This window comes from Hibiscus syriacus, unplaced genomic scaffold (assembly GCF_006381635.1).
Source record: "Hibiscus syriacus cultivar Baekdansim isolate YM2019G1 unplaced genomic scaffold, ASM638163v2 tig00111253_pilon, whole genome shotgun sequence".
In the NCBI taxonomy this organism is placed as follows: Eukaryota; Viridiplantae; Streptophyta; class Magnoliopsida; order Malvales; family Malvaceae; genus Hibiscus; species Hibiscus syriacus.
Window position 1 is genome coordinate 740,206 of NW_024063036.1, and position 11,386 is coordinate 751,591.

At 33.8% G+C, this 11,386-nt stretch overlaps 2 protein-coding genes across 3 annotated transcripts; both read left to right on the forward strand.

The window, feature by feature from the left end:
* The first annotated feature begins 567 nt into the window (after positions 1-567).
* On the forward strand, positions 568-3,392 carry LOC120157387 (DUF21 domain-containing protein At5g52790-like). 2 transcript variants are annotated; one of them, XM_039168526.1, is made up of 8 exons: positions 568-813; positions 888-964; positions 1,049-1,132; positions 1,670-1,783; positions 1,880-1,966; positions 2,785-2,924; positions 3,006-3,167; positions 3,247-3,392. In XM_039168526.1, the coding sequence occupies exons 1-8, from the start codon at positions 633-635 to the stop codon at positions 3,353-3,355; spliced, it is 954 nt and encodes a 317-aa protein (XP_039024457.1). In that variant the 5' UTR covers positions 568-632; the 3' UTR covers positions 3,356-3,392. The 2 variants fall into 2 exon arrangements, with proteins under 2 accessions (XP_039024457.1, XP_039024456.1); XM_039168525.1 differs by having other exon boundaries at positions 2,785-3,167.
* Positions 3,393-4,053: 661 nt separating this feature from the next.
* On the forward strand, positions 4,054-9,107 carry LOC120157393 (DUF21 domain-containing protein At5g52790-like). Its single transcript, XM_039168529.1, has 4 exons — positions 4,054-4,263; positions 8,631-8,677; positions 8,747-8,981; positions 9,053-9,107. Exons 1-4 carry the CDS (start codon positions 4,054-4,056, stop codon positions 9,092-9,094), a joined length of 534 nt encoding a protein of 177 aa, XP_039024460.1. The 3' UTR covers positions 9,095-9,107.
* The last annotated feature ends 2,279 nt before the right edge of the window (positions 9,108-11,386 follow it).

The window sequence follows — 11,386 nt, forward strand, 5'->3', positions numbered from 1 at the left end:
ATTAGTTTTTAAATTTATACACATACATGTATAATTATTTATTTATTGTTTTTATAATGTTCAAATTGACTGTTATATATAAATTCATAGAACTTAAATACGTTATTGTTATCAAATAATATTATAAAACCAAACCAGATAATGTTATCCTAAGATCTTACATTCCTCGAACTAAGTGTATCCTAATAATATTATATTATGTGACACCAATAAAAAAATGTAAAAGTATATATAATATGTGGATAAGGATGATCAAGGAATAATCTTGCCCTCAAAAGAATATTTATATATCTTAATCAGTTGTTTGCTTCTATGTACCGATTTAGAGACGTGGCTTAATAAGTTAAGTAATCTAATATTAATAGTAAAATTGTAAGAATGTAATAATAATTATACGTATTCTTATATTTTCCCTTGGGTGGATGTGCACTTTTGGTGTTGCATGACGCAACAGTCGGTTTCCTTTCTGGCCATTTTTCAATGAATTCAAAACCGATGTTTTTTTGCAATATATATACACACACACACTCTACATTAGTATTCCAATTATCAGTCAAAGCGATCAGTACCTTCTTCTTGTTTTGCCAATCATCTGAGTTTGATCGATCAAGGTAGGTAAATCAATCGATAGGATGGCGGCCAACGATGTGCCTTGCTGCGAGTCTATGTTCTGGGTTTATCTGGTTGTGTGCGTGGTTCTTGTCTCCTTTGCCGGCCTCATGTCTGGCCTTACCTTGGGGCTCATGTCCCTCAGTCTTGTTGATCTTGAAGTCGTCATCAAGGCTGGTCAACCTGAAGATAGGAAGAACGCAGGTTCATTTTACCCACTCTTTTATATACTTCTATTCATGGCTTTTACATAAATTGTTCATCTCTTCCCATGGCAGAGAAAATTCTACCGATAGTCAAGAATCAACACCTACTCTTATGCACTCTCCTTATAGGCAATGCCCTTGCAATGGAGGTATATATCATCATCTTTTTGTCTATACATCTTTCAATCTTTTACAACACTAATTTCTGAAATTTCCATGTACCTCAATACAAGGCTCTTCCGATCTTCCTGGATTCCCTCCTATCCGAGTGGTGTGCAATATTAATATCAGTTACTCTAATATTGGCATTTGGTGAGGTAAATCTTCCTCTCTCTTTTTTCTTTTCTATTTTTTTCTTTTTATTTTCCTTTTTTTTTTCATACAACTGGTCCGATTGGAGCATATCAGTACCCAAAAAAAGTTGATAAAAAAGATATAGGGTAAACCAGGTATTTAGTCACCCAATTATCACTTTAGCTCTGTTTTTTGTCACCCAACTGTTTTTTTCAAAATCATTATTAACGTTACGATTTGGTTTTATTTTGGTTATCTGCCATTAAAATATTAACGATGATATGACATGTCATCATAAGGTAATGCTATTTTATCATTGAAAAAAATACACGTCAACAATTCTGTTAATTTTTTAATGGCAAGTGACTAGAGTGAAACAACAACGTAACGTTAGTGATGATTTTGTGAAAAAATAATAGTTGGATGACCGAAATTAAAGAAAATTGATAGTTGAATGACTAAATACGTAGTTTATCCAAAAATAAAATAATAACCAACCTAATCCAGAAATAGCTTTACACAATATGTTTAGGTTGAAAGTAACGTATTGTTTTGATTAGATCATTCCTCAAGCTGTATGTTCTCGGTATGGGTTGAGTGTTGGAGCAAAACTCTCCGTTTTAGTTCGGTTCATCGTAATAATCCTCTTCCCGGTAGCTTACCCGATCAGTAAGGTAATTTGGACTTTCAAACCCTTTTGGAAGATGAAAATGATGAGCATTTTAGTGAAAAAAAATGAATATTTGGTCCATTCTTTATTCATGTCGCAGCTCCTGGATTTGCTGCTGGGGAAAAGACATTCTGCTCTTCTTCGACGAGCTGAGCTGAAAACACTGGTTGACATGCTTGGAAATGAGGTTGGTAGTGATTTCCAACTTTCCATATATTAATACTAAACCCTAAATCCTAAATCAATATAGTTATAAGTCGAGGATGGACTGAGAGATACTCCTATGAGATCGTACCCTTTAAATTTTTTAGGATAAAGTATAAAAATGATCATTTGACTATAGGATATTGTTTTTTAAGTCTTTTGACTATTAAAATTTATGAAATGGTCACCCGACTATTCATATGTTTCAAACTCCTCTTTTTCATTAAAAAAATTTGCATCCTTTTGAGTTTGACGTTAATCTGTTGATTGGAATATGATCCAATGCGATCTCAAAATTGTTTGATATGTAATTTGTAGATCGACTCTCTATTTACATCAGGTCGTCGAGATAATGCTTGAAACATTAGACTGTCGAGTTAATCTTGAAAGAAACAACAGTGCTAGTAGACATCATTGATATATGATTTTATCATATCCTAGTCAACATGTCAACGTCCAACTCAGATGATCGTGAATCTTTTAATAGAAAATGACAAGTCTAGAATATATGAATAGTCGAGTGATCATTTTGTAAATTTTAATAGTAATGAAACTCAACAAAACAACGTCCTATAGTCGAGGGATCATTTTTTTAATTTTTACTAGTCAGAGACTCAACAAAGTAATACCTTATGGTCGAAGGACTATTTATGTACTGTACCTAATTTTTTAATTACCTCGTCTTAAATCTCTAATATAAAGTTCTTCGGTTTACATTCCTAATAGAAAATCATGCGTCTGTTATGGTCTAAACTATCCCAACCAATGCAAAATTGGTATGATATTCATGTTCAATTTTAGGCAGGGAAAGGTGGAGAACTAACCCATGATGAAACAACCATCATCTCTGGAGCACTGGATATGACACAAAAAACTGCTAAAGATGCCATGACACACCTGTGTAACATTTTTTCACTCGACATAGATTCTAAACTCGACGAGTATGTTCTTCTTCTATGTCTCTCTGGCTTTATGTCTCAATTTAGGTTTCACTCTCATCAAACATATGTTGTACGGAACAGGAAAACAATAGGGATGATCATGAGAAAAGGCCACAGTCGTGTACCCATCTATTCAGGGGGACCGGCAAATATCATTGGGCTAATACTGGTGAAAAATCTGATCAAGTGCCGTCCCGAAGACGAAACTCCCATCAGGAATCTTACTATTAGAAGCATCCCCAGGTTAGTTTTAAGTTGAGATACAAATTTGATGCGATTTTGAAGACTAATAAGTGATTAAGTAATTGAATTGGTGTAACAGGGTTCATGATCGTTTACCTCTCTATGATGTATTGAATCTATTCCAGGAAGGGCACAGCCACATGGCTGTTGTTGTTAAGAGCAAGGATAATATAAAAAGAGACTGCTGAAACCAAACTTCACTCTAATTCTAAAAGAACCAAGTCAAAGGTGAAAGGTATAATTGTCGTATTAACTTTTAGGGTAGAGTACATAAATGGTCCCGATCATGGGGCATTGCTTTATTGAGTTCTTCGAATATCAGAAGTTATGAATTGAATGTCGAAGTAGTTGGACGTTAACCAGCTGATTGTGATATAATAAAATCATATTTTAATGATGTCTAGTGGCAATGTCGTTGCTTTCAAGCATTGACTCGTGTGCTTAATGTAAACAGAGAATCGATCCACAAAATATAGCTCAAATTTGGAATCAGATTTTAATATATTCCAGCTAACAAATTAATGTCCAACTCAGACGACTGTCAATTTTTTAATGAAAAATGATGAGTTTGAAAAATATGAATAGTCATGTGGCAATTTTTGTAACTTTTAATAGCCGAAAGACTCAACAGAGCAACATCTTATAGCTAAATGACTATTTTGTAACTTTTATTAGTCGGATGACTTAACAAAGCAACGCCGTATTGTAAAAGGTCATTTGAGAACTTTACCCTAACTTTTACTATTATTTAACCCTTATATAACTTTGTTATAATGAAAAAAAATATTCTTTATATACGTACGAGCTTATGAACTCATGATGACCAAATTTTGAAATTTCAGGTATTAAGCAGCGGCGTGAGTATGATCGCCATGAGCATCTTGGTATGGCTTCAAGCTCAGTTTCCCCAAATTCTGCCATCAATGATATCCAAAGTCCCACATCGAACAAGGAGGTTGGGAGTAAAATACATCTACGATTGAGGAAATGGGAGCAAACCACTCTTTCCAATGAAGATTTGGAATCATTTTCAGCTTCGCACGAGGAGGTTCTTGGTATCATTACCCTAGAGGATGTCATGGAAGAACTTTTGCAGGTTTTTTTTAGGATAAACTATGCATTTAGTACATAAATTATCAAATTTGATTTGTTTTAAAACCTAAACTTTTAATCTTTTTCAAAACCACACCTAACGTTTAGTTTTCATTTAATTTACTACCACCACTACAGGAAAATAGAGTTTTAGCGGCGTTTTTTTAGTCCTATAGCGGCGTTTTTAAACGCCGCTAAAAGCGCTTGCGGCGATTGGAAAAACGCCGCAAGAAGCGCCGCAAAAAACAGCGCCGCAAAAGTTAGCGGCGTTTGAGAACCAAAAACGCCGCTATAGTTCAAGATCTATAGCGGCGTTTTTGGAACAAACGTCGTAAAAGGTCGATATATATAGCGGCGTTTTTAGAACAAACGCCGCAAAAGGTCAAGATCTCTAGCGGCGTTTATGGAACAAATGCCGCAAAAGGTCGAGATCTATAGCGGCGTTTTTGTAACAAACGTCGCAAAAGGTTAGATATTTAGCGGCGTTTTTGGATACAAATGCCGCAAAAGGTCGAGATCTATAGCGGCGTTTTTGTAACAAACGTCGCAAAAGGTTAGATATTTAGCGGCGTTTTTGGATACAAATGCTGCAAAAGGACAGATCTATAGTGGCGTTTTTGGAAACAAACGCCGCAAAAGGTTAGATATTTAGCGGCGTTTTTGGATACAAACGCTGCAAAAGTACAGATCTATAGCGGCGTTTTTGGACACAAACGCCGCAAAAGGTCAGATCTATAGCGACGTTTTTGGACACAAACGCCGCAAAAGGTCAGATCTATAGCGACGTTTTTGGACACAAACGCCGCAAAAAGTCAGATCTATAATTACCATTCTTTAGCTAAGATTAATTGATATTAATATTCTATATCATTATCTAATAATAATAAACTTAAAATTTAATTACGACACAAATTATATGCAAAAAAAATCAAATTTTATAAAATTAAATTAAAATGTAACATAGTTCAAGATTGTTCACTACAATTTATTCTAGGTTCTTTCTCTTTCAATAGAATAAAAACATTGTTCACTAGAATAAAAAACAATCTTCTAGTGGCAATTTTCCTTTTGGCATGCAACTTCAATTGATTCTCTTCATCAGAAATGTACCTTCAATTCAAACAACAATGAAAACAATGGATTCAGATACAATATATTACAAGAAGATAAACTAGAAGAAAAAGCATGATTCTAAACAATATTACCTCCAAATTTCTTGCCTTCAAACATAAGTTCAAGCTAATGAGAAAAAATGTTAAACATTATCTTCTTTCTAAATAACTATGATACATGGCATATATCCACATATGCAAGCTAGCCAATGCATTCTGGAAGACCCCCATAATCAGATGGCATATGGAAAAAGGAGGAGAAATATAGATTTAACTAACATACATAACACTGTCAACCCTTAATGGGTACAATGCTTCAAACATTCCTAAGCAAAAAATGTTTGTGACACAGGTGTGATGCTTCTGATTTGGCATAGAAATGCTCGTGATAGTTCTATTGCATTTCAAGAATAACACCTAAAATTCAGAACTATGAACAGAGTATGGTTGGCAAGAAGCTGATAGCAAAACAATAGATAATTCAAACAATTAAAAGAAAAAAAGACAATAGCTAATAGACCAAAACTTCATAAAGAAAAAAGCTTCTAAAATAATTAATGATTAAAATCACAAAATGCAAGGAATGATTAAAATCACAAAATGCAGGGAAACAAGATACATTATAGTACATGAAAGACAAACATGTTGATTATAAACAATATTGATCATAACCATCAGCAATTATTGCAAATACAACAAGAAATAAGATAAAGAGGAAACAGGAAATCTGTGATCTAAATCAAGACCCTGTGGCTTATTATTTACCCATAAATGATCAGCACCCTGGTCAACTGATGTATTAACTGGAACACACTTATACTGGACTTGCCGAGCACTGAAGTAATCAAAAGAAAGGATGACAGGAAACAGGAATAGATGAACAACTGAAACTAGCACTATAATAGAAGCAATTGCAGCTACAAGAGACCATGAGCATTTCCACTTGAACAGAATACATCATCTCAAGCAACTCTTCTACTGCAGTTGAGAAACAAATCAATGGATCTGTGAGCTTCACATTAAAAATTGGTTGTATCCTCACACCTCACTCATCAAAGCGCCTATAGCAACAACCAGAAAGCAGTTTTAGAAAATAAGGGCAATAAGAAAATGCTTATTTGGAAACAAGTACTAGACAAGAGAGTAGATTTTGATTTGATTATTTTACAAATCATGAGAATGAATGAATTACTGGAGTTCCCTTTTTTATTTGTGTATTACTAATTCAGTGCTCAATAGAAATCCAGAAATGCCATGATCTTTAAATTTAATCATAAAAAATAATATGTTGGAAAGTACTACAAAAAAATTCATTCAACAGTTGACATCCAAATCCCTCCTTTGGAACTAAGTTCTCAAAGGCAACCTTAGAACATTTTCAAGACTGCAGTTATAAACCACAAAACCCTACTGCAATTTCACTGATAAAAGCCAGCAGAAATTCATAATGCATACAACCTTCAATAATCTATGGAATTAAAATCAGTAATTTCTCACCTTAATTTATAACAGGGCAATAATTCAGCACAATTTCCAGGAAAAAAGTTAAATTGTTTTGAACAAATATTCAGCTTTGATGACCAGAAAGCAATGAACAGCCTTCAACCAGATCTGGGTTTCAAGAGTTTGACCAAAAATATCAACAATTTAACAGACAATAACATTATAAACACATGAGAAAGAGAATGTAATAGTGCAGCAATTATTGAATTTTATAAATTAATGATGATTCAAGACAGCCTTTAACCAGTTCGCGCTTGTTCTGAAGATTCCAAGCAAACCCAGATTTCTTCTTCAACCTCTGCAGAATCCCTGTAAGAGAAACACAGTCAGAAATTCAATGTTAAATCTTTTGCCCAAATATATGTATCGGAAACTAGAAACAAAAATAAAATCTCAAAAGATTCAAGGACAAACACAGTCAGATTTAACACCGGCGTTTTGTTTCCAGGCGTAGCGATTTTGGTGCTTCGGTGGCCCTCGACGACTGCTCATCTTTTGCTTGCAGGCTGCCGACTCAATCACTCTTCTCTGACTAACGTTTGGAATTTGTTAATTAAACCTACCATTTTTTCTAATTAACGTTTGGGGTTTGGTAGTGAAGCAGATGGTTTGGGTAAACGGCGGGATTGAAAAATGGGTGAAGGTGGAAAAAATGAAAAAGGGCGGGATTAAAAATTGTAAACTTTCGACATTTGTATATAAACACCACTAAAGTATAATTGTATAACGACGTTTGTATAAAAATGCCACGAAAGTACAAGTGTATAGCGGCGTTTGTATATAAACGCCTCTAAAGTACGAGTCTTTAGCGGAGTTTTTATAAAAACACCACTAAAGTACAAGTCTATAGCGTCGTTTATATAAAAACGCTACTACAGTACGAGTCTATAGCGTCGTTTATAGAAATGCCACTAAAGTACGAGAATTTAGCGGCGTTTGTGCTTAAAATGCCACTAAAGTATAGTATTTAGCGGCGTTTATACAAAAACGCCACTAAAGTACGAGCATTTAGCGGCGTTTGTGCTTAAAACGTCACTATAGTACATTATTTAGCGGCGTTTATATAGAAACGCCACTAAAGTACGAGCATTTAGCGACGTTTGTGCTTAAAACGCCACTATTGTACATTATTTAGCGGCGTTTATACGAAAACGCCACTAAAGTACAGTAGGTAGCGGCGTTTATATAAAAACGCCACTAAAACACAAGTATTTACCGGCGTTTGTTCAAAAAACGCCGCTAAAAGTGCCGCTAAAAACCCATTTTGCTGTAGTGCACGGGATTAAAAACTTAACTCGTTTAGTATATAAACTATCGATTTTGGTCTGTTTTAGTACCTAAACTTTTAATTTTTTCAAAACATAACATTAAATTTTGAGCGGAGTATTAAAATAAAACTAAAACTAAACTTTATGTAAGATTTTCAAAAAAATTAAATAAAAGTTTAAGTATTAAAATTGACTAAAACTGATAGTTCAAGAATTAAGCGTGTAATTTACACTGTTTTACTATTTCATTTCCACTTCCCAATACAAATGCATGTATTTAGGGATGTAACGCGGGCACGACTAAGGCCGAATGCTCCCTGAAAATTATGATATATTTTAGATTTTTTTAATATTTTTAGTGTTAATCTGTTTTCACATTTAGAATATTAGAAGTTCATTCTCTCTTAACATTCTAGAAGTTTGTCTCTGATATAAAATCTTTCGTCCATCTATGGTTGTATTATGTCCAACACTTTTGGGTTTTGCAGGAGGAAATATTCGATGAAACTGATGAGTACGTTGATGTTCACAATAGGTAAGTAGGCTTGTTTCGTATCATTTCATCAACGTTGAATTCAATTCTCATATTAAGGTATCTATTTAGAATTACAATCAACATGCAACCTTCGCGAAGATCGCCACTAAGAGCAGCTACAGCATCATCCCAATTCCACTGGAGAAGTCCGATTTCTTCGACTCGGGGAAGTCCAACTTCTTCGAAGCCTCATTCTCCGATATTCAGATCACCGAACTCACAACGCGTCCAGTCGCCGCTGTCCAATCCAGCTCTGTGTTCTTCCCCCGGAAAACCTATCCCAATTTCTCCATCTCACCATGAGGTAAACAACGTTTAATTTCAATTTCAGTGTTGAGGTTCACACATTAAAAACGTGTGAATTTGTTTGCGCAGGTATCCAGAAAATCGTACGAGAGGCTGAGGCATGGTTCTTAGGTTTCAATTCGATTCAATCATAACAAAAAGAAACTGTCGTAACCGGTTTTCGTCCGGGCACGAATTTTTTACTTGGCGGGAAAAGTGATGTGAATAAATGGTTTTTAAAATAATTTGTGAGTCAGCCATCGGCCTTTTGGGTCAGGTAGGTCGAATACCTAAAAATCATCCTTTAAAAGAGTTTTTAAGAAAACATCGATTAAAAGATAAACTGATATGTGTTTTAACCAAAAATTCGTTCTTTTTAATAATAAAAAGGGATTCGTGGTCGGTTACATTTAGGGAAGGATTAGCACCCCTACAACGCCCAAAATTAGTACTTTTTAATTATAAATTGTCTCTATTATTAGAAATTTAAAAATTCAAAATATATTTAATTTATAATCCTATTATTTCAAAATTATAATTATGAAAAAATATATTAATTTATATATTTATAAATAAAATATATTTATTTTAGAAATATCAGAAAAGGACTTCTAGGTGCCTTAAGACAGCTCTTTTCTTCGATATTAAAAAATAAATAAATAATTAAAACAATTAATATATAATTTATAAATAGGATATTATTTATTTAAAAATATCAGAAAATGGACATCCAGTTGTTTTAAGACTGCCCTTTCTTAATATTGAAAATAAATAAATATTAAAACAGGATTAAAATAAGTTAAAAGTAATTAAATAAGATTTTAATAAAAAAATAAATATTATTTATTATATAAATATATATTTATGGCTAAATAATAATAATAGTAATAATAATTAAAAGTAAACATATAAAATTAACATATAACTAAACAATGAATAAAATTAAAAATATATATTTAAAATAAATAAAACATGTAAAAAATAAATAAAAATTGAAATTGGTGACTAAATTATAACCTAATAGAATTAAATACCTAATTCATAATTAATTATTTAAAATTACAGGGATTAAACATGTTATTTTACTCATTTATTAATTTATGGACTAAAATAAAATTATATTAAATTCGAATGTTAAATTAAAATAAATTAAAATATGCTATTCAGATTAAAATATTAATTATTAAAATTAAAGGCTCTAACTCGAATAATAAAACAATCTAAGTGCTAATAATGTAATTTAGTCTTATTTAATTAATTCGGGTTAAAATATAAATTATGAAAAATTATAAGGGACTAATATAGTATTGACCCTAAATATATATAAACACTGATAATGACTAAATTATAAATAAAAAAATTTGAAGACAAAATTAAAATGTTTAGAATTTGATTTCAGTGACTAAAATGAAAGTTTACAAACTTCAAGGGTCCGCGCAATTGATTTTTCTATGCGGGAAATTACACAAACATCCCTCACCAAAACGACGTAGTTTTGGTGAGGGTATAAATACCCTTAAAAATCCCTAAAGGCCAAAATTTTCTCATTTCTCATTTTTTTTTCTCTCTCTCTATAAGAGAAATAAAACTCTCTCCCTCTTTCTAAAAGCTCCGTTCGGAGGGAGACCAGAAACTAGCCGGCCGCCGTGCTCCGACGCCGGCACCGCCGCAGGCCACCGCCGACGGTGGCCAAAATTCGGGAAAATAGCTCCGAATACTCCTCTTTCAATTCTAAGGCCGAATATGGCTTTCTTTTATACTAAAATGCTTTAGATCGTTCTAGATCTAAAATAACCGTATGTATTACCTTTGGTTATACAATGGCTCCGGCGACGTTCGGCTCTCCTCGGTGGTAAGTTACTTCTCTTTTCCTCTTTGTTGTTCTTTGCTCGTGTTGGTGTTGCTGTGGATAATGGTCTCGTTCTTCTCGTTCTCACTCCGTTTGGTATCTTCCTCTTTCTGTTCGTGGCTGTCTCACTGTCTTGCCCTCATTTTTCCTTTTCTTGCTCGCTCTGTCGATTCTCCTTCCTTTTCCCTTTTGCAGGCTCGGTGGTGGCTTTTATAGCCACCACAAAGCTCTCCATGGACCGGGTAATAAGGGGGAGTTCGGTGAGTCACCAAACTATGGTGGTGACTCACCCTATAGCTTCAACGTGGAGGGGCAACTGTCGCTGGAAGCTACTGAAAATGCTGCGTGGAGGGGCTGCTGCAGCTGATGGAAATTACTGGAAATGCAACGTGGAGCTGCTGGAATGGAGAGGTAAAATGGTGATTACAGCTGCCTCTCTTTGCTCGTTGTTGTGGAACAGGAATGGAGCAAAGACATAAAACAACATTTTTAGCTTGAAATGTTTAAACTTCTGAGCTATAAGTTCTTCTTATTATGAACTTTTTGCTAACTTCAGACGATTTCTTCTCATTATG

Excerpts from the sequence above, each read along its gene's own strand:
- LOC120157393 (XM_039168529.1), top strand. The coding sequence starts at position 4,054 with ATGGCTTCAAGCTCAGTTTCCCCAAATTCTGCCATCAATGATATCCAA. Across the intron at positions 4,264-8,630 it reads TCATGGAAGAACTTTTGCAG|GAGGAAATATTCGATGAAAC; the intron begins GTTTTTTTTAGG and ends TGGGTTTTGCAG. Across the intron at positions 8,678-8,746 it reads TACGTTGATGTTCACAATAG|AATTACAATCAACATGCAAC; the intron begins GTAAGTAGGCTT and ends GTATCTATTTAG.
- LOC120157387 (XM_039168525.1), top strand. The coding sequence starts at position 633 with ATGGCGGCCAACGATGTGCCTTGCTGCGAGTCTATGTTCTGGGTTTAT. Across the intron at positions 814-887 it reads TGAAGATAGGAAGAACGCAG|AGAAAATTCTACCGATAGTC; the intron begins GTTCATTTTACC and ends TTCCCATGGCAG. Across the intron at positions 1,133-1,669 it reads TAATATTGGCATTTGGTGAG|ATCATTCCTCAAGCTGTATG; the intron begins GTAAATCTTCCT and ends TGTTTTGATTAG.